The sequence below is a fragment of the Sceloporus occidentalis genome, unplaced genomic scaffold (assembly GCF_023333645.1).
Source record: "Sceloporus occidentalis isolate IW3139 unplaced genomic scaffold, rSceOcc1.0.p SCAF_4, whole genome shotgun sequence".
NCBI classification, from domain to species: Eukaryota; Metazoa; Chordata; class Lepidosauria; order Squamata; family Phrynosomatidae; genus Sceloporus; species Sceloporus occidentalis.
The window spans coordinates 68122488-68146551 of record NW_028316984.1 but is presented as its reverse complement, the minus strand read 5'-3'; the positions used below and the strand labels follow the sequence as shown (position 1 = coordinate 68146551).

General features: G+C 39.3%; 1 protein-coding gene across 5 annotated transcripts in view; it reads right to left on the bottom strand.

The window, feature by feature from the left end:
- Window positions 1–24064, bottom strand: part of MYLK (myosin light chain kinase) — a 206922-nt gene that overhangs the window by 46783 nt on the left and 136075 nt on the right. For all 5 annotated transcript variants that reach the window (XM_089520242.1, XM_089520243.1, XM_089520246.1 and 2 more), the window contains 2 exons: window positions 4465–4515; window positions 3022–3149 (listed from right to left, as the gene is read on the bottom strand). In XM_089520242.1, the coding sequence (XP_089376368.1) occupies window positions 3022–3149; window positions 4465–4515 (179 nt within the window). The remainder of the gene's footprint in view (window positions 1–3021; window positions 3150–4464; window positions 4516–24064) is intronic.

Genomic DNA, 24064 nt, shown 5'->3' with positions numbered 1-24064 from the left:
AGTTCCTGCTTTGTGGAGGAGATAGTCAGTTTACAGCTGTTCTGAGCATTCTCAGAATAAATATATTTATTCTCAGAGGAACACAATCCAGTTTTGTTGTGAAAATCTGCAAACACACTTTAAAACACTTCTATGCAGAATCAAGATGAGAACTACTACACACAATATCAAGAATACATTTGCTCAGTAAAGGAAGATACTCAATTTTATTGTTCATTAAAAAGCACAGTGTGTCCTAAATGGGAAAACAGTAAGAGCAGTAACTTCCCTCCTCCCCTGCACTCCATAGCCATTTCCTGTTAGATAAGAGTTGGTCCAGCTCACCCACAGAAATTTCATTAAAAATGAAGTCTATTTAGTTTGGCTTGTCCTGCCATACATCTTGAGACAATAAGGGGAAAAGAACCATGGCGGTCTATGTTGCAAAGTCTATTTTGGCATAAGACCATGAACGCTAGCCTCTTGTAGCAGATCCAGCAAGCCTAATAACAAAATTACTGTACAATATCTTGGGAGGGAAAGCAGCTGCACATTTTAATTTTCTTTAGGCATTTTTCTATCTCTGTTTTTGTCATGTCCTCTCAGCATACCTTAATTACACATCTATGAACTCCAGATGTGAAACACAAGAAACCTAAACATCTGCATTATGCACCATTCAAAGACTGCTACATAGAAATGATGCCACCCAAATTAGAATTCCTTACCATTGGGCATGAACATTAAGACGTCCGGTAGTTGAAGTCCAAGTCATCTAGATGACCAAAGGTTGAGAACAACTAAGCTAAATAATACTCTTTTGTTTGGTGAACTCATGATCAGTAGACTTTTGGCTCCTGGTGAGATGGTCTAGTGAATGTACTGTATGGTGAATGTATAGTATGGTGAGATGGTCTAGTGAATGTACTGTATTAATGTGTGCTAAAATCACCAGATCCTGGAAAACCTTAGGAAGGATGTTGACGATAGTATACAAAACTGTGAGTTTACCACAATAGACAGCACTATTGGGGACTCTAAACTACAAGACATGATATAGATATTAGGACTCAATAAGAGATTAAGACTCAACAAAAGACAAGCAAATAATCAGACAACATATTGCTTTGTTGCTTCCTAGGAGCCTGCACCCTTCTCTTGCTTTCATACTTAGATCTCTTACTTTATCAAAAATATTTTTATTCTCCATTTCCACAATAGGTTCACATTTAAACATTTCAATCTTAAAACATTATAAAGCTAAAAGAGCATCAAATAAAATTATCAACAAAAATGCAAAATCTATCCTGAAGGAAGAAAATCTGCAAAATGACTGGGCAATAAGCGTTGTTGAACAAAAAGTGTTCTGAAGTAGCAAAGTCAGTACAGAGAAGGTGACCTAAGTATTGCATTATAATGAATACAGTTGGACCTTGGTATCCACAGGGGGATCTGTTCTGACCCCCCCCTCCCCGGATACAAAAATGTAGGACCTCAAGTCCTGTTGTCCCTAATGGCATACACCACCATTGGAGACAATGAGGCTTGCTAAGGATGCTTAAATCCATGGATGGCAAGCCCAAAGATAATGAGGCCCCACTGTATTTTAAAAATATAGAAGGGACCACAAAGGTCTCCTAAGGATCTGCTTATGAAGACCATAAGGGTCTCAATTGTGGAAGGTGAACAATACACCACATATAACAACATCTCTTTCTAATTCTCTTCCCATGTGCCATTTTCCTGATTTCCAGACACAAAATCTCCAAACTTTAAAACTTTTTTCATCAGTCCAATACACATTTTCAATGGTATAAGATTTGGATTTGATATCTGTTTAGTTAAATAAAGGTATTACAGATGTTCATATACTGCACATGCAATGTAATCATCACTCTATTCAATGGCCAAAGCTTTCTCATCTCTTGGGTTAACACTGATCTTTAAAAAAAAAAAACATACTCCTCTCCATCCTCCTGTCTCCTAACCAGCTACCTGTTAACATCAAGTTTTTCTCAATTTAGAACTGTTACTAAAGGATGCAGAAGCAGAAGTAATTAAGGCTATACACTGAAAATACTAGATTTGGCAAGAAAAATAGAAACGTGGAAAATATAAAAAAATTGAAACAATCTATGTATGCACACAGGCAAAAATAGTTTGGCTAATAAACAACCTCCAAGTAAAGCATCTACCTCTTTCTCTCTTTGATCCTTAAAGTAGAAGACCAACAGTCTAAGAGTTTTCCTGGTTTTATGGCTTCTATCATGAGAAAAGCTGAGCAATAGCAGTAATCAAAGACTTGAAGACATTTGCTGCCTCTATACCAGCCAATAGTGGGATGAAAAGTCTCATCCCACTAAGCATCTATGCGAGCTTTTATGGAGGTGGGAAAAGCTCACTAAAACATGGATTTATTTCTCTGTGTAACATAATTTATTATTATTTTTATTATTATCATTAATCAAAACAATAAGAATGTTTACATGTCACTTTCAATGTAAATCTGAATTATAATAATTTAAAAGCAAGTATAAAAGTTTCTACCTCTGAGGCGTTTACAATGTGTGCTCCTGCTGAGTTAGGGGATCAACAGACCGCCCCAAAAAGGCGGGCTGGAGCTGCCCGATTTTGCTCCAGAGGGAGCATGCAACAGCCAAACCATGCAGGCTCCCTCCGCAGCAAAAAGAGCCCATTAAAAGTAGGATATTTTTGGCGTGCGCATGCTCTGCTATCAGTGCACCATTAGCATACAGTAGCGTGTCAATGATGCAAGTACAGCATCCCGACGTACGGACATGGTGCCGTGCTCGTGTCATCATGGTGGCCCCCGTGGGGATGGGAGGCCGCCATAATGGTGGCGTCCGTACAGACTAGGGTTTGGGAGCATGCAGTTGGTGCGCGCCCCCGAACCCTAGAATTGACGCTGGCATACTGCTTCCCACCCGTCTGTCTCGGGCCTTAGTTATAGTGAGTATTTTTTCCAGATGCAATCCTCTGTCAAAGAAGTTGAGATCAAAAGAATAGTAAGAATTGTATTACCTGCTTCCGAAATTTCATCCAGGTACATGTTAAGGGTGGAGTTCCTGCTACTTTGCACAACAGCTCCACGGATTCACCAGCCCGCACTTTTTGGTCCTCTGGGAACTGAACAATCTGTGGGGGAAGAGCTGTTAAAAAAGAGGAGGCAGGTTCCCTTAGAATCAGGATACTTAAAAGTGCAAATAGTCGGCTCAGAGTAGGAATGGATCCATTCTCCCTTGCCCATCAATGTAGCACCTCAGCTGTCTTAACAAATGATGCATGAAATCACAGATGTCCACTATGGATTCATGTGACTCTTCATGTAGCGCTAAATTTTCAACACAACCTGATGAACCTCTAGATAGACTTTTGTAGACATATTAAATAGGGACAAATTATTTAGCCAATGATTCTGAAACAACAGTTGCAGACAAAGCCCAAGAAAAATCTAGGAGCATCAGAAGCTCTTTAAATCTGTTTCTTAGCTACTGAAGACTGTGTAAGCTAGGTGGTTGTCAAGCACTTAACAAGCTGGCCATTAATTTGTCTGAAAAACAGTATTTGACTGGTGTGTGTATGTGTGTGTGAAACAAGTTAGCATCACTGGATTCAGCATGTGGACATTTATATGATAGAAACCATGCCACTATTTCTTTTTAAAAACTGTAATGATGATGGCAACAACAACCCTGCAACCAGAATAAGAACTGGATTAGTTTCTGAATTGTTAGTGCATTATTAAAATCTACTTCTGTTTTTTTGACCCAGGAATAGGAGAGGTTTAGCAAAATACATGTTACTGTTTCAGACGGCAATTCCCAGAATCCCCCAGTCAGTTTGGTCAATTCTGGGAGTCATAGTCCAAAACAAAACTTTTTCAAATGGGGGCAGTTCCATCAAGCTAAAGGAAAATGAAAGATGGGAAGCAAGACCATTCCATCTGCTCAGCTGAAAGGCCAACTGCCTCCTCCTTTCCCTGAATTGTTTCCTCTCCAGCTGGTCACTGTTGATCCATGGGTGCAAATGATTGCTCTCCACCTTTTTTTCTTCACCATTCTGTTTTCCTTTTGTGTAGTGTATCTTTAATGTTAAATCTATTGTCAAGGACTTTCTTTTTCTGATCAGCAGCAGTTCTAGGGGCCAATTTAGGCCAAGTGGGACCCCCCCCCCCCGTAGCCCTAGGTAAAAGGTAAAGATTTTCCCTTGACACAAATGTCCTGTCATAACTGACTGTAGGGGGAGGTGCTCATCTCTGTTAATAAGCTGAAAAGCCAGCGTTGTCCGAAGAATAGGGTAAAAATAGTTTAAAGAAATAAATGTTGTTCAGAGACATAAATCTATACTTTACAGTCTTCTCAGATAGGTTTAAAATAACACAGGTATTGATATTGGGTTCTAAGACTGCATTCTACCTTTGTTCATGGTTCTTTGTAATTTACATAGTAGCATACCAATCAATACCTGCTTTGGGTGGAGTCTTTGGAGCTGGTTTCTTCTTTACCGTTGCCTCACCTAATGAAAGAGAGAGACAGAAAAATGAGCAGTCACTTAAAGGCTAGATTTTCAAATGAATACATGAATTGATATGAAATATGTTTTTCTTTATTTAATAGATTTTTCTGAAAATTGTCTGTTATGGTGCTGTAAATGGTGTACTGCTATATATAAAAAAAGATTAACACAGAAGAGTGAGATGAGTGTCAGAGCCAAACTATATATTATACTGGAACTCCCAAGATATGTCTGTATTTTTTAAAGTCACGGGGTGTCTTGAGTTGGATGAGGGGAAAGGAGGGATCTAACTCTCCCCCCATCCCTTGAGAGGCCCTTAATCCAATTTGTTGTCCTGCAACTTTTCTTAGTTACAGAATGTGTGTAACTTTAAAAGGTTAAGCCAGTAAGTTTTCCTTCCACAGTTTATAGCAGCTCATTAGGGAGCACCTCAGCACTCTGGGGACATGAAGGAAATGTGCTAGATCCTGTCTTCCGTGCCATGGCCTCAGTCCAAATCAGCTCCCTTTTACAGAAACTAGTGGGACCTCCAGTTTTATGTGTAGCTTGGTTACTGGAGGGTTATTACACATCACAGAACAAAGTCATAGCTATAAACATTACATTACATTACATACAGCAATAACTGGGCATGACAGAGTCAAATGGCTATCTGATCTCCAGAGTGCTAGAGCTTAAAAAAGTGGATGCACTTGTCAAATGAAGTGCATCCACTTTTATAATCTCTAGCACTCTGGAGTTCAGGATTCAAGTCCGTGTTCAGCCATGGAAATCTCCTGGATGACCTTGGGCAAGTCACACATGTTCAGCCCCAGAAAACCCCATAACAGCTTCACCTTAGGGTTGCCATAAGTCTGAAATGACTTGAAGGCACACAACAACAGCAAAAGCTCAAGGTAGCTGTCCAATTGAATCTCCTTATTCACTTCATTCAGGTGGCTCTGGAAAACCTGTCATTCTCAATTAGATCTGTAAAATCATTTGAGGAAGACAGGTGAAATTCACTGCATTGCAACAGATGGCCCTTGGCTTTCTGTATGGGAAAACAGGGATTGAAATGATGCCATACACCAACAAGCATAACACAGAGATCTCAATGATGCAACTGCACTATACGATTGGTGAATGTAAAAAGCCAAACAGTTTACTAAGTTTGCTTTACTTAATCTCAAAGCATATTTCATGCAAAAAACAAAAAAACAAAACAAAAACAAAACAACAACCCAATACTTTCACAAGTATAATTCTTGTATAATACACTGCATGGGAGTGGCGGTGGCAAGTTCTTGTATAATCCACTACATGGCAGTGGCAAGAAGTACTGTAAGAACACAGTACTGAAAGAATCATGGACTGTCTGGGATAATTGAAAGCATAGGCTTGAAGCAGGACAATGCATGACAGCTACCCATAATGAGAACCGCTTTCCCTCTGTCTCTATAGAAACGAGCAACTACAATCTATAACTGGAAGGAAGAATACTGAATCAACTGATTACTCATCTGCACTGATCTTTTTAAAGGATTTGAAATTTTCAGAGCATCAACATATTGGCATTTAAACAACATCTTTTAGTAATGAGAATATTGGACTTGTATGTGGGAATATCCTGTGGGAATATCCCCTGTGTGCTTGCAGGAAGAACATGGGAACATTAGTTACTTTGACTACAACTTGCAGAATCCACTAGTTAGCATGATACTTGCTGCAAGTTGTCATTCCAAAAAAAGTAACTTTTCAAGTAATTGACAGCCATGAAACATTTTTGACACACCATTTCCATGACTTAGAAGGCTAGAGTCCCATTAACAGAGATGCTCAGAAGCATATGTGTTTGTCTCTGTCACAGTCTCCTTCTCGTTTCCCTTTTCAGGCATTTTACTAAAAATAGCAACGTAGAACACTCAACTGCTCCTGGTTCTCAGTAAACAGATTTCAGCACAGTCTGAGCCACAGTAAATCCACTAAGTGGAAAAACCTCACATCACTCCATAAAATGTTGAGGACTAACTGGGCAAAGCCTATTTCCCCAAGTCATGAAATTACAGTCAGCCCTTCGTATCCACACATTCTGCATCCACAGATTCAACCACCCACAACTTTAATTAAAACAAAAAAGTCTGAAAAAAATCAAACCTTGATTTTACCATTTTATATAAGAGACATTTTACTACCCCATTATATATAATGGGACTGGGGTATCCACGGATTTTGGTATGCATGGTGGGTAAGGTATCCTGAAATTGAAACCCAATGGATACCAAGGGCCCACTATATTATCTTCTGCTCAAATCTGCTTCCCCATCACACAGGAAAAGCTTCACATACTGATTGCACATACATAGATGCTTTGTATACACACACTGGCTGGCATCCTGTTAGTCTCTAACAGTTAGAAGAATACATATGTGGTACATGTGTAGAGTGCATGCAGAATGATTTGTCTGGACAATGCACATTTTTTAGACAATGATCATATCCAGCTGATGGCAGTTTAAGTGGAGTTGTGCATGTGGGGCTGTTTTACATGTGGCAGTATATTAAAGAACATAGAGTAGTGCGTGTACTTTTCCTCTACGCATTGCCTTTTAAACAGTGCAGTTGTACAATGGGTTGCCAGCCATGCACATTGACCACTGATCTATATACACTGTACTATAGCGGTGGTTCTCAACCCTCCTAATGCCGCAACCCTTTAATACAGTTCTTTATGTTGTTGTGACCCCCAACCATAAAATTATTTTTGTTGCTACTTCATAATATTTGTTTTTCGATGGTAAAAATAGGCGACCCCTGTGAAAGGGTTGTTTGACCCCCAAAGCAGTCACAACCCTCAGGTTGAGAACCGCTATACTATAGTGATATTCAGTATAAGGGCTGTGTAATGTAACTTTGCTTTTGATGAAACAATGTAAGATCTCCCCCCGGTATACTTTGTATGTGCATAATGCTGCAGGTGCACCCACATACAAATCACTATAGACGATGGGCTCATTCAATCAACACCAAGCACATTCAGTTACTGTCACAGAAATGAATTCAATGCAAGATAATTAGTTAGGAACCAGCTAACGTGCAGCTCCAAATTTGTACCAATAAAACGCCACAGTAAGCAAGGGATTTACAGTTAAGAAAAACAAAAATGAAAACTATAAAGGGACAGGGCAAATGCAGACATCATGTGGAATGCTTAATTGATAAAGAAATACAGATATTCCATGAGGCCATACAAATAATAGAGGGAGAAGGAGAAGACACGTTTTCTTCACACGGACAGCCTGATAGAAGATGCTATTTGAATCAAGATCATTAAACAGGCTGAAGCCTACTAAAGATTATGACAAATAAAATGTGTAAGGCTTTAAGATGCTAAGGGGATTTCTATTATTGTAGAAAAAGAGAGTGCCAAGGGTGTAGATTTGCCTTTCTGCTTAGCTAATGTCAAGGAGGAGAAAGTGTAATGTAGACTCTGGGTATTACTAATACCCCCCCCCACTGTACCCAAATGTGCCACAAGTCCTTGCTTGTTGGGGCACCTCTGCCATATGCAGATACTGGGGAGTCGAAACTTCTCAGTAACAATCAGGCAGTGACTGCTGAAGGGTTTTTTCCTCCCTAATAATTTACTCCAAAAATAAACAAAGCTACCTGAAAATGCAATTAGAGGTTGTAAGGAACTAACTACAAGCCACAGGTCCATGCACAAAATAAATTTCTGATGTAGTTTAAAAAACCAAACAAAACTAGAAAATAGGTTTTGGAGAATGGAATTTGTAGGAAACAAGGGAGAAAGGGTGAAAGGAGAGTAAACTTAACCCATCCTAGCTTCTTCCAAATGGCCCCCAAGTAGTTTCCCTTTCACTCATGCTACCAAGACCTCATGTGAGCTGTGGCTAGGCTGCCATGTGAAAAACAGAACATGGCTCTTACTTCTTTAATGGTGACATAGGATCAATTTCAGCAGGTGTTGCTTATGTGTCAAGCAGCACTTACTGAAATTCCCTCTTCTAAACAAACATTAAAGGGGCATGAGCCTTGCCCTTTATTTCACCTGGCAACTCTAGCTATGCCAGATGGGCAGAGGTACCAACTACTGCTCCAGCCCCCTGAAAAAGGAAGAAGCATCCATGTTGTCTAGCTGAATAATATAAATAGGATGTAAAACATGAAAAAGAATCTCTCACAACAAAAGCAGGGTTAGAGAACACACAAAACAAGGATTTTTTAAAATAAAAAAATATGATGGAAAATGTATTTTTAGCATAAAGAGAAAATATATTAAAGAGTTGCTTTAAAAGGCCTGCATCCTTTACCAATACTATCAGGAATTTAAGCAATGTGTTCAAAAATAAAAAAAACAGAGCAAATTTTGCTTACTTGCTAATTAGCTTACTTGCTGTTCACCGCTATGATCTTTGGAATAGCGGTATATAAATAAAACAAATTATTATTATTATTAAAAGCTTTTAGTATAAAAGGAAGGGAAAGGCAGCCATAGAAAGACAAAAAGTATTCTTGTGGCATCTTTAAGATTAACTAATTTAATTTAGGATCAGTTTTTGTGAATTACAATCCCCATCCTTAGATTTCCTGTAGTTTTAAACAAACAAAACAAAACTGAAAAAAGGAGATGGCTTCTTCACCTTTAATGGTTGTATAGACCGGGGAATTTCAGAAGCTCCTGCTTGTCACACAGCCAAGGAGTAAAGAACATCTGTTGAAATTTTCTCTTCTACACAACCATTAAAGGCACAGGAGCCCTCTCCAGTTTTCAGTCTGTCAACCCTACTTGAAAGTTGAAGGGCTGAAAATAGGTTCACATATGAGAAATTTGGTTATCTTTTATTTGTTTATTTAATTTCCTGTGCTACTCCAAGAACAAGTCACAAATGTACAAAAGGAGGGTCCTATTCTCCTATTTCAAAGAGTGCTCCAGGCCCCCAATTACTTTGATCTGGCCACAGATACAGAAAAGCACAACTGTAACACTGGTCATAAACCTTCAAAGGGCTGGTTTAGAGAAAGAATTATTCTCTTGTGTTTTTCCTCAAAGCATTTCTTCCCTAGCCCTTCCAAACCAGCACCAGCAATTTTTAATGACTTCATCAGCAGGAGTCAATGCCCAATGTGCCACTGCTAAGCTTTTCAAAACAGTAGCTTACAGGCTAAGCTGCTAAAGCTCCATACTAAGGCCCTTTAATAAGCAGCTTGAGATTTTAAAATGCTAGCCATTTAACAGCTCAAACTTCATCTACATGTGTTGGACAGCCAATACTTTGAGTGACATCAAGCTGCTGCTTTAGGAAATAGAAATTAAAGGGATGTTTTAAGCAAAAACACTGCTTCAATGTTTCAGGAAATACGACCATTCATATATGATATGCTGCTACTGCCAAATGATGGAACTTTTGAACAGTAGAAGCAACTGCAAGATAAAATCCTCAACCTACAATGGGCAAAATTTCTCATTTCCCATGCCTCACTTACTTGCCACAACCTCGTGCCACACACTCTTGACAACAGTTTTGACATAGTAGAATGCATGGTAAAAGACAGGGCTTTATGAACATCACCCACCGAAATTAGCCATGGGGCTTTTCAAGAATCCCATATAACCTCTGTGCTTCTTGCTCTCGCCACTATGATAATTTCAAATTGATTTTGCAAGCAGAATTGGTTACTTAGCTAGACATCTAGTAACTCCATTTCCACTATTATGTTGGCAACCTGGCCTACTGATGGTCTAGACTGCTCCTTCATGGACTGCCATGCATTTAAGCAGCCAAAATTGGTTGCACGTTTAGGTAAATGCTTCCTAAGCTTTGCTTCATTTCCTAACTGTCATGGCTGACAGGACATTTTCCTGCTTTAGGCAGAGTTGCAAATAGGAGGTTCCCCATCCCCTGGACATGTTATTTTGAAACACAAGGCAGGAAATCCCACAGGCTTCTCTCTCTGATGGAAAAATACAATAAAATACATCAAATCACAAAGTTTACTGCCCTTTCTAGACAGACAAAATATGCTGTCTGAGGCAGCCACCACACTGTACTTATTAGGACATGCCGTGGTGGATATGTATGAGATTACAAAAAGCTTTAAAATTCCTAGAATTTAGAATTTTAGTGCTCTTGCTTACCAATAAAATGTTAAATATCTTTCGGGGCGGGGGGGGGGGGGAATACATGCAATGTCTCAAGAAAGATATAAATGCATTATGTCAGGTGATAACATATTAGCCTGTAAATATACAATAGAAGGAAACTTAGCATTTCCTGGTTGGTGCTGATGATTTGAATGAAATAAAAGCAGCATTCAAAAATCTTAAAGTTCATTTCACACACTTTCACAAAAAATGGACCAAAGCAGCACACACACACACCCCGACCAAACTTTTATCTTTAGCTCCTAATGTACACAGAATAGTGTGGGATGTTAATCTAAGTCTAAATATAATGTCTGGTTGAAATTAGTTCATAAATATACAATTGGCCCTTTGTATCTGCAGGGTTGCATTCTGGGCAGCACATCCCACCCCACAGATACCAAATCCCACTGTTTTTAATGGTGGCACCACCGTTGGGGAGAATGGGATGGGGCTATCTGTGAATGCTCCGATCTCCAGATGGCAATCCCGCAGATAGAAAGGGCCAACTGTACTTTCTAGGGCAAATAAATGCAGAAATCCAAAGTGTTTGTTTGGAAAGAACTCAAAGCAGTTGACAGATTGGGCTCAAAACCTTCCTTTAATCTTTGTTTTTGTATCTTTAGGTAACACACCAAATTTATGTGACTGTGATCAAACATGTTGAGCTGTACAGAATAAAAAGCAGATAGACAAACACTGTAATTATAATATAATGACCTTCCACTTTCAGGCACTGGTTGCAAATTCTAGTTTGGGAATCCTTGTTGTTGTTGTTGCTATAGAATATTGCTAACTGTAAATAAGGCACACTATGCATTATGACAGATTATGAAGAGTAAGAACATCTCTGGGACTATTAAAGATTGCAGACGTATACATTAATTACAGCTCCCATGAGTTGCCATATATATTGTTGTGTGGGTTCAAGCTACTGGCAACTTATGGCAACCTATCTTGACATTTGCAAGCCAACATTTGTTCAGAGCGAGTTTGCCTCTGCCTTCCTCTGAGGCTCAGAGAGTGTGAAAAGTGGAGACTGCAAAGAAAAAAACTCACATTTTGGAAGAGGTTTTCAAGTCATCTCTAGAAGGTTCAAAATGTTTTTCTTTACTTATATGAAGTTTTCCTGACCTGGTTGTTTCTTTTCACGTGTGCATATTGTACGTTTTGAATTACTATAAGCCTGGTGAAACATATTTAGCTGCTCTTCTTTTTTTGTAGTAAAAAAGAACCTATCCCTAGCCTTTCCATACTAAATTTTCCTCTGGTATGATATTTTCTATTAAAGAAATAATGCCCAGGAACACATTTACTTTGTTAAATGAGGTATACTTTTATTGTCACTATCAAGTTCTATTTCCCATTCCTGCACAGAAGGGGGAAATACAGAAGTTAGGAGAGAAATTTGGGAACAGAAGCAGAAGACTGAAAGGAAAAAAAGGCTGACTACAATAGGATATCCTTTTGCCTTGCTATAGGTCTGTCATGTGAATGAGCAACTGCAGAAAGCTGTGTGAATGAGAGCTGAGCTGAGCTCCAGGAAATTTCCTCCATCCAGTCAGCCAGAACATATGTTGGCATGCTTCATCTTCCCCTTTGATCAAAGATTTAAAGTGAAAAAAATCAATTGGCAGCCGAAAAGGGGAAAAAACTTGGCTCTAAAGTGATTGGCTCCATTCTTCACACCCAATGTTTCTCCCTCAGACTCCAGCATAGAGTTCAGCCACATAAGCCTTGCTGGGCCAAGTAAGGTCTGGACCAACCTTGGAAACTACTGGGATCCAAAGTATTCCAACAGAGACCACCATTAACACACAGCCTGGATGTCTTGCAGTCAGTGGTTGAGTCCATTTTTGTTTTCTCACATTAGCCTCAAGGGATGATATTTCCTGGCTCCTGGATCACTAGCAGCTGGTGGCCCAACAATTTAAGGGAGGTTGGAAATAAAGCAGAATCAAAGATTGTGGAAATATAGGATCAAGAAATGAAGCAATAGAGTGACTGATTGAATTTTATGAGGCCAACAGTTCATTCATCACGAACACATTCTTTAGACAACCAAAGAGGCAACAGTATACATGGACGTTATCAGATTGCCAATACAGAATTCAAATAGACTACATCAACTGAAGCAGGAAATGAAAAAGCTCAATTATTTCTATAAAAATAAGACCAGGAGCAGACTTTGGCACAGACCATGAACTGCTAGTATCAGAAATTAGAGTAAAGTTAAAGAACAGTTAACCAACCATTGTGGCTAAGTACACCCTGAACAACATCCCTATAGTATATAAAGATAATTTAAATATCTAATTGACCAGGAATCAGAAGAACTCTAGACCAAAGCCAGGGACATGATGAGAGAGGAAAGCAAAAATACATTATCTGCAGCCAAAACATACTTCTGGGAGGCCTCAGTGGAAACTCTTCAAACAGTTAAGGACAGCTGAGAAGCAAAAGTAAAAGGTGACAGACAGAATTAGGGTCAGGACTGTGAACGCAACTGTTCAATGACTTGTGTGCAGGGACAAACAGAATAACAATCAATGTAGAGAAACAGGTGAAAACAAAAAAGGGTAGAGCAAGAGATCTCTTCCACAAGATCTGAGAAATTAAAGGGAAATTTAAACCAAGAATGGAAATAATATATATGATCAAGGAGAAATAAAAGTCAAAGGAAACAATACATTGAAGAGCTATATAAAAAAGATGAAAAGATGAAAGGAAGAACCATTTGATGATGAACCTCCAGTTTTAGAAAATGAAGTGGAAGCTGCACTCGGAGCACTTGGGGAAATAAATCACTAGAAACAGATGGCAAATCAATAAACCTGCTTCAAGCTACACAGTCAGAATCTATTCTACATTCAGCATAAATTGAAGTCAACTTGATCTAATTAACAACAACAACAACAACAAAAAGATGTGTTAAAAAAACAGATGCAGAGGAATACACGAATAGAAAGAAAGCAAGAGCACCTTTACAAAGAATCTTGAAGAGGTAGAAGACCTCTAGGATAGGATCTTCACTATGATAACATGGATAATCTGGGAATAATATTGGAAGATTGCAGCTGGTGCACTTTCAGTTTAGAAATTAACATTTCTGGAAAAAAAGAATAAGAAAATATTACTGCAGAAGCAGAAAAACAATGTCATGGGCTTTAGGTACTCTATAGGTAAGTTCTCATGATCTACATCCACACCTGGAAATCAATCAGGCCCTAAAAAATTTTTGGACTGTAGCACTCAGAATTCCTCAGCTAAACTCTAAGAGGTCAAAAAGGTTGCTTCTCCAAGTTCTCCAATCAAGTGCCACCACTGGTTGGTTTTTTGTTTTTTTTGTCTGTTCCCAAATAACCATGCAGAAAATAAACTGTAAATAAAGCCCTCATGGAAAATTCTCCTCTTTGCCAGTATTAACTCAGCCACAGCTTGTGTATGGATGGCATAAACTATAAAGCATAATAACCTGGCTGAGACTCAAATAACATACCTAGCATAAGCTTAACTGAGTGCCAAGCAGGAATGGCTTGTACAATTAGAACATTTCCTTACTGTTTTGCCTATACTACTGCAAGGGAATTTCCACTTGAAGTCTGACAACCTGAAGAAACTATCTGCATATAAGGAAAAATGTGCACGCACCTTATGGGTGATTTAGCTGGCCAAAAGTAGATACTGATCTGACTGGTGCAGCTTGAAAACCTGCCCCAACACTGAATGCTCTTTCTTAAGCATGGAATTCTGCATAGTCATTGAAGTTTATCACACACCTCGAGTTCCACTATGCTCCTGTAGCCCCAACGTCACCAATCTGCGATGGGAGCCCCCTGGTGGGATCGCGTCTGGCGCTATTAAAGTGGAATGCTTCCGTTTTCATTATAGAAGCATTCTCGTAATTGTTAGGAAAAAGGCTCTTTTTAAATAATGATTTGATCCGTTAATAAAAAAGGGCCCTTTTCCTAACAATTATGAGAATGCTTCCATGATGAAAATGGAAGCGTTCCACTTTAATAGTGCCAGGCGCGACCCCAGCAGCAGGCTCCCGTCACAGATTGGTGACGTTGGGGCGACAGGAGCATAGCAGAACTCGAGGTGTGTGATAAATTTCATGGAAATGAAGTGTAGCTGATCTGGCCCTGCTGTTAGGCTAAAACAACTAATTCTAGGTGTCACGAAAGGGCAACAAATTTCAAATGTATTTTATTATTAAATCATTTTTACTCCCCTCCCAACAATTCAAGAAAATACCACTGAGCTGCTATGGCTGTCTAACCTGCCCTTAAAACAGAGACAAAACTCCTTTCTCCCAGAGAAAACAAAATGTTTTTGTTGGTGGTGTTGCCTTCAAATTGTTTTCCACTTATGATGCCCTAAGGTTCTTTCACCAGGTTATCTGAGGCTGAAAGTGTTTGACTCAGCCAAGGTCATCCCTCTGACCTGGATGTTCCTCAGCCTCATACTCCCAACAAATATTAAATCACCACTCCACTCTACCCTGTACCAATAATGACTGGGCCAAATTCTTCAGTCAAGCACTAGTTCAGATAACAAGTGTTAGAAAATAACAAAAGGTAATTTGCACAGATTCTGTTCTGGACAGTGTCAGTGGTGATGTTTATTAATACACTTAGCAGGAGAACAGGATAACCTGGCCAAAACTTTTGTTTGACATAAAATCAGACAGCTTTCATGCAGTAGCTGGCCAGAAGATTTATTTCTTTAAGGATTCTAGATACCACAACACAGTCCTTTTGATTGTTGAAAGAGAGAGTGAGAGAGAGAGCGCGCGCGCGCGCGAGAGAGAGAGAAATACTGTTACAAAGTAAACTTTTTGGAACCGTTGGGAATGTTTTTCAATAAGCACAGAGGAAACGTATTACCTCTGTGGCTTAATATTGGAGGGGTTTTTTGCCCCAAATGTTGCTTTAGTAAACCTTTGTGAGAAATGGATACAAGGAAGCCAACAGAAGAAAATGAGTGACAGCAGGACAGTAAAACAGAACCATGGATAGAGTTTGTACTCATGTTACATAACTGTAGCACCACTTTAACCATCGTGACTTCATCCTATGGAATCCTTTTTGACACTGCACAACTTTAGCAGTTTGATGCCACTTTAACAGCCATGGCTACATCCAAAGGAATCCTGGCATGTCAAGCAGCAAAGTCTGAATGGGCATTCTGCTTGTCTTCACTTGAACGCAAGAGGACCTCCTTATGTTATCAGATGCGTTTTACTGAGGCCCAATCATGCTGTGTTTTAAATTATTTGTTTTCTGGGTGGATTCAAACATTAGCCTATTTCACCACAAGTAAATCTCACCCCAAATATCTATATCTAGACCCCAAATATCTATAGAACACCCAAGTCTATAAAAGTAAGTGATGATATTTTGTTTCACCTTGTTTGAGCCCTAAGTTCTTCAGGAGAGGGACTTCTGTCCCACTAGTTTTGCAGACTCATTTACTGGGATCAGAGAGGGCCTTTTCGGCAGCTTCTCTCTTTGGAACTGCCTAAGAAAGCAAGAATGCCCCCCCCCCCCCTTTGCTCTCCTTCCACCAGGGAATAAAACATATCCTTTTCCATCTGGATTTTAGGAACTGACTTTGGGCTTTTAATAGTATGCTGCACTGTTTTGAGTGCATGGTGTAGAGTTTAACGGATTTTAAATGCAGATGGTTTGTTTTTAAAATTACACACACACACACACACACACACACAGAGAGAGAGAGAGAGAGGGAGAGAGAGAGAGTAATATAATGCAAATATTGCATAAATGAGAGCTATGTGGTTTTCTGAAGCGACTAGAAACGTATTGATAATTCACATTTCCACCTAGGCATCCTCTAACCTACAATTCCTATTTAAAGGACTAGAATAATAGAATCCTAGAATCATAGAGTTGGAAGAGACAGATGGCCAGCCAACCTCTGCTTAAAGACCTCCAAGGAAGGAGACTCCACTACACTCCGAGGGAGTGTGTTCCACTGTCGAACTGCCCTTATTGTCAGGAAGTTCCTCCTAAAGTTGAGGTGGAATCTCTTTTCCTGGAGCTTGCATCCATTGTTCCGGGTCCTAGTCTCTGGAGCAGCAGAAAACAAGCTTCCTCCCTCCTCAATATGACATCCCTTCAAATATTTAAACAGGGCTATCATATCAACTCTTAACCTTCTCTTCTCCAGGCTAAACATCCCCAGCTCCCTAAGTCGTTCCTCAATAGGACATGGCTTCCAGACCCTTCACCATTTTAGTTGCCTTCCTTTGGACACGCTCCAGTTTCTCAATGTCCTTTTTGAATTGTGGTGCCCAGAACTGGACACAATATTCCAGGTGGGACCTGACCAAAGCAGAACAGAGTGGCACTATTACTTCACTTGTTATAGGCACTATACTTTTATTGATGTAGCCTAAAATTGCATTGGCCTTTTTAGCTGCTGGGTCGCACTGTTGACTCATGTTGAACTTGTGGTCCACTTGGACTCCCAGATCCCTTTCACATGTAGTCTCGTTCAGCCAGGTGTCCCCCATCCTATATCTGTGCATTTCATTTCTCCGCCGTAAGTGCAGTACCTTACATTTCTCCCTGTTGAAATTCATTTTGTTAGCTTTGGCCCAGCTTTCTAGTCTATTCACGTCATTTTGAATTTTAATCTTGTTCTCTGGAGTATTAGCCTCCTAATTTGGTGTCATCTGCAAATTTGATAAGTATGACCCCAATTCTGTCATCCAAGTCATTGATAAAGATGTTGAATAACACTGGCCCCAGGACAGAGCCCTGTGGGACCCCACTGGTCACTTCTCTCCAGGATGAAAAGGAACCATTGTTGAGCGCTCTTTGGCTTTGGCCGGTCAACCAATTACAAATTCATCTAACAGTTACCTTGTCTAGCCCATATTTTACAAGCTTGTTTGCAAGAATGTCATGGGAAACCTTGTCAAAGGCCTTACTGAAATCAAGATATACTATATCCGCAGCATTCCCTTCATCTATGAAGCTGGTAATTTTATCAAAGAAAGAGATCAGATTTGCCTGGCATGACTTCTTTTTCTGAAACCCATGTTGATTTTCTGTGATTATGGCATTGCCTTCTAGATGTTCACAGACTGTTTAATGATCTGCTCTAGAACCTTTCCTGGTGTTGAAGTCAGACTAACTGGACAATAATTGTTGGGATACTCTTTTTTCCCTTTTTGAAGATGGGGACAACGTTTGCCCTCCTCTAGTCTGCTGGAACTTCTCCTGTTCTCCAGGATTTCTCAAAGATTATTGTCAATGGCTCTGATATTACATTTGCCAGCTCTTTTAATACTCTTGGATGTAGTTCATCTGGTCCTAGAGACTTAAATTCATTTAGATCAGCAAGATATTTCTGTACTATCTCTTTACTTATTCTGTGCTGAAATTCTCCTATTCTGTCCTCTGCTCCATTATCCTCATGTTGAGCACCCTTTTCCTTTTCAGAGAACACTAAGGCAAAGAAGGTGTTGAGCAATTCTGCCTTTCTCTGTCCTCTGTTAGCATTTTGCCATCTTCTCCATGTAGTGGCCCTACCATTTCCTTCTTCTACCTTTTGCTGTTTTTTTTATTGTTCTTAACCTCTCTAGCAAGCCTGAGTTCATTCTGCGCTTTAGCTTTTTTGACTTTACCCCTACACATGCCTGCTATTTCTTTGAATTCCTTTTTTGTGATTTCCCCCCTTTTCCATTTCTTATACATGTTCCATTTAAAACTTAGCTCGGTTGAAAGTTCCTTATTCATCCATCCTGGTTTCTTGAGACACCTCCCATTTTTCTTTCTCACTGGAACTGTTTGAAATTGTGCCTTCAGTATCTCCCTTTTGAGAAACTCCCATCCGTCCTGAACTCCCTTCTCTTTTAGTATTTCTGAAAACGGGATCACTCTCAATACTTCTCTAAGTTTACTGAAATCCGCTCTCCTAATGTCTAGAATGCCTGTCTGACTATGCCTGGCTTATCCTTTCCACTGTATAACAAACTCCAGGAGAACATGGTCACTTCCACCTAATGATCCCACCACTTGCACCCCATTTACCAAGTCATCCTTGTTGGTTAGAACCAGATCTAAAATAGCTGAACCCCTTGTTGCCTCTTCCACCTTTTGAACCATGAAATTGTCTTCGAGGCAAGAGAGGAATTTGCTAGACCTTGAGGATTTGGCTGAGTTTGAATTCCAGCAAATATCAGGATAGTTGAAGTCAACCATCACTACTACATCTCTCCTTTCTGAGTGTGTAGACATCTGTTCTAGAAAGGCATCATCCAATTCCTCCATCTGACTTGGGGGTCTGTAGTAGACTCCCACCGTAACATCCTTGTTGTTTCCCTCCCCTTTAATTTTTATCCAGATACTCTCCACCTGGCTTCCATGACTGATGTCCTGGATCTCTTCACTGGCGTAAATATCTCTGACATATAGTGCTATTCCTCCTCCTTTCCTGTTTGGCCTATTTCTCATAAAAAGGTTATACCCCTTTATTTCTACATTCCACTTATGATATTCATCCCACCAGGTTTCAGTGATGCCTATTATATCATATTTGCTTTTTTGTACAAGGAGTTGAAGTTCATCTTGCTTATTTCCCATGCTCTGTGCATTAGTGTAGAGACATCGAAAACCATGGGTCCCCTTTACTTGCTGCCTGTGCAAATCTTTTTGCCTCCCACTGTTGCACTATTTGTCTTGTTTCCTCTATGTCAGTTTGACTATTTTCTCCAGCCCTTTTGCCTTCCTTAATATTTTCTCCCTCCCCCACAAAACTCAGTTTAAAGCCCTCCTGATCAAATTCTTGACACTGTTGGCAAATACTTTTCTTCCAACTGGTGTGAGATGCAACCCGTCCATTGAAAGAAGTCCCTCCTCATGGAACCGCAGACCATGATAAAAGAATCCAAATCGTTCTCGGCAGCACCATCTGCAGAGCCAGTTGTTTACATCCGCTGTTTTCCTCTCCCTTCCTGGACCATGCCCTTCAACTGGCAGAAGAGACGAGATGACAACTTGTGCATCCATTTCTTTCAGCTTCCTACCAAGAGCTTCGTAATCCCTTCTGATGTTCTGAAGGCTGTGTCTTGCAGTATCATTGGTTCCCACATGGACCAAAAGGTACATTCTGGAGGTACATTTTACCTCCAGAACGTACATCTGCACATTTAAAAAATGACATCTGTACAAGTGTGTCACTTGTACCTTTCTGTTGGACAACTAAGCAAGCTACAGAATGACTGAAAGGGCTTCCCTGCTTTTCGTTTAAATTGGCTACACTAATCATTCCTCATTCAGACCTGTGCAAATGCTCCCAAAAACTGGTGTTTAAAAATTTAGGGAAATATTCTTAGTGTATAGTTCATGAAATCTCATTGGAGGAGGGGAGTTCTTCACTCTTTGAGCTGGACAGTATTCCCCCAGGAGGTAGACCATGGTTATATACCTCCTGAAGGGTCAGATGAAGACACTGTGCTGCCTATTGCAGAACAACAGGTGTTTCCCATTTGCCTTCTATCTAACTCAAGATGCAAATACCTTGTAACTCAAAGGGCAAATAGCCAATGGCATTATTTTGGCATTTCAGGCACAAAAATCCTATAAACATCTCTTTTCCTATTTGCCCCCCCCCCCCCCCATTACTATAATAATAAAATTAAATTATCAACCATTTGTTTTCTCCCCCATTAGTATCCCAAATGGTAGGGTGGATCCTGACTTGTTAGATGTCCTCCCCGTATCCCATGTGCTTAATAACAGGCCAGTGCTAGCCTCATGTCAGTTGCGGAAGGAAGGAGAGGGTGGAAAGGGATTATAGAAAGAATATAAAAAGAGACTCTGGTGCAGGTGGTCTTCTTCAGATTAGGTTAGAAAGGTTTGGTGTTCTGTAGCTCTTTTGCATACTAGCCCCATGGGACAGGTCAAAAACTCCATCTGTTCTGTGGAGAGTTTATGTCCAATTCTTTTAATGTCCAAGACTCGGATTAAAATTGTTGTTGTTGTCATGTGCCTTCAAGTCATTCCTGCCTTACCCCGATTTGTTCAGATGGGGTTTGCTTTTACCTTCCAATTCCTATGAGAGAGTGTGACTTGCCCAAGGGCAGCCCGTGGATTTCCATGCTCTCCCCAGTCACAGTCCAACACTTAAACCATTACATCACACTGGCTCTATGGTTTAAAATACAATGCAATTTCCATTTTGCAAAGCAGAAAAGTTCTGACAACAGCAAAAGTGAAAACAAAACTAAAAAGATGATTCTGGCTCCATTTGCTCACAATGTGCAAATAAAGCTTCAGCAGTTTTATCTGTGTTTTGCCAGGAGTACTGTAAAGAACCTTTCACATTACAACTTGAACTGAATGAAGAAATATAGGAGTAAGCAAGCTGCAAAATGAGATTTTATGTTTATACAAACTCCACAAAGACATAACTTCAGGGTTTTTAGTACTAGGATTACATAAACATTATTGAATTCATTTCAGTATAAAATTCTGCACTTCATATAAACCTAAAAAGAATAAATTTTAAATAACATTTCTTTCAGTTCAAATGTGAACACCCATAAAACTCTAAAACCTAATACTTTTTACTTAAATGAAATGGGTTTTTCTTAGTATCTTCATAAAGCTACAGTCAAAATGAACTTCAGTCAAAATAAACACCATAAAATTAAAACAACAACAGGTGGTTATGGTAGGAAAAACTTGTTCAAGAAGGACACATAATGGCTGCATATGAAAATGCATATAATTAACTTCCATTGGTGAGAAAGTCTAGCTTCAGAAGCATTCAAAGACTTTACAAGTACAACAATGCTGGCTGTGATTTTAATATCACCATGAAAATGTATAAGCAGTTCACCCACTTGGTTGTATCACATAAGAACAAATAAAAAAAAACTTTCCCTGTGTCGGAGATCACTATCAGAGTTTTTGTTCTTTTTCATTTATTTTTCTCAATCCATGACTGTTTTGTGAAAAAAATCATTTTGGCAACAACAACAACAAGCCCTTCTCATCTGCCCCAGAAACAATGGTTTGTGCAGAACAATGTTTTGTATGCAAAGAATTGGGTTTTGTGTAAAAAGCAAGTTTTTTTATGCCAACCAATTTTCATATTAAAAAGTTCCAATAAGCATGCTCTGCCACTTCATCATTTTTTAAAATGTTGTGTTTTAGCTTGTCAAGATGCTCTGGCTTGTTGAGGATCAGAAAAACTGTGATTTTTCATTACTTCTCTTCATGGATAGCAACCATACCTAAAATGGGTCCTTCATAAACTTTGGACTAGAACTCCCATCATCCCTGACCATGTTGGCTGGGACTAATAGAAGTGATAACTCAAAATATCTGGTGGGATCAAAGTTGTGCAAGACAGATATATAGGCTTCCTCATCCACTCAGAACACTTGACTAGTCAAAGTTTTTAAATGGCCCTTGCATGGCCCCTTTCTAACACACAGCTGCCAAGGGCCATGGCTGGCAGATGCATCTGAATTGGATAATATGACCAGCTGGCATGACTCCACTTCCACTTCACACACCATTAAACATATTATAAAGTTTCTGCAAGGATCTCTCTTGACATGTATCATTCCTTTGCTAAAAATCTGGGAGTGCTATTGCATTGCTTAATTTCAAAATAATTCAAAATTCTTTGCATGATTTGTGAAGCAACATATTTAGAGAAATGGTTGCAGCAAGACAGTATTGGAACAATGGAAACAGTACTGGGAAAATGCAGTCTTTGCAGGACTGAGAAATGAGGAGGAGGGAAGCTAACTCCTTCAATATCAAATATGTATCATACTTTGAAAACCTCATGATAGGTTCACCTTAGGGTCACCATAAGCCAGAAACGACTTCAAGGCATACAAGACTTCAACAATAGACTTCAAGAACCTGGTCAATCTGTAGTTTTGTATCTAAGCATTTAGCAAAATACATTATCTAGGAGGATTAAGTGGCCATATTCTTGGTCACCCAGCATTTGTAGTACATCTGTTCTCCAGAGAGAAACAGATAGAATATGTGGATTTTGTTTTGTTGGTCATTATTAATATATTTACTAGCTTAAGCTAATTAATTTCTCCCCTCCCAGTCTCACAGAAGAATGGCAGCCTTTTTGTGATCCATGGTTACTTCTAATAGTGTTTAATTACTCTACATTGGAATATTAGACAACAGCCTTAAGAGACTGGAAAATGTCAAAGACTAGTTCAGCAGCACCCAAAGCATCAAGAACAGACAGGTGCAGCAACAAACCACACCTTTTCCCTGTTTGTTATTCAGACACTGGTGTAAAATCAAACTAGAGTAGATGAACCAAGTTGACAGAATTTATGTAATTGCTGACTTACTAAATTCCCATTGATACAGTGGGTCTACCCCAGTTAAAACTAAAAAATGTATTTAGGTCTACTACTTGCCCTTAATGCAGAATTAAATAAAATAAATCCCTTGTTCTTAAGTGGAATTGACTTAAAAGTTACTGTTTATTCTGTTATGATTTCTGGAACTGCTTTACAAGTTTGATTTATCTTGCTATTCCATCTTAAATATATCACCTCTATATGATTCATATCAATTTAGGTTTTTAACTTCGCTGCAGGTAAAAAGCCTAGGGCAGTAGCCTCTTTTAACAGGAAGTAAAAGGTCTCTTTTTATTATCTAAATCTTGGACAAAAATTACATATTAGAGATGCTGGTTGTAAAAAATACAGGAACCCTTCAGTCTGCCTGAAACCTTGTGGCAGACTGAGGTGTACTGAAGAGTCCTGTATTTTTTTAGAATGAACCTTCCATATGACTATCCTAAAAGAGAGAAGGCTAAATCAATTCACAAATGTTTAAATGGAGTGTTTTAAAAAGATTGTAAAGTATCTCGTGATTAGCTATGAGTGTTTACATTTACACAGCATCTTCCCAATATGGAACAAAAACAGATATTTATGCAGCAATTCTCACATTACATTGGTATACTCCCTCCAACCCCCGTAAGCCTTCATCGCATGAGCAGAAAAAAGTAGCATGTGAACTTGGCTCAGGATACAATGACAAACTGAAAAGGGAGAAAGCCATAACAAAGTGTTAGCTGCATGACACTTGTTATTCCACAGCTGGCTATAAGATTTGTGTGCAATGGTCATAAGGGCATTGTTCCCAATGGAATGTGCACTCTCAAGCAACAAGGAGTAGAACAAGTCAACGCATATGTGCCGTTCCACTACTATAATTTACATCCAATCATATAAAAACAATGCTCAAATAGAAGTTTTTGAGTAAAACAAAAATATCCATGACAGTGGGCTAGTTCCAGAGTTCCTATGAAAGAAACTCTGCTTCCCAAATGTTCTCATGGAAGGAAGAAAGGGGGCATTTTAGTCAATTC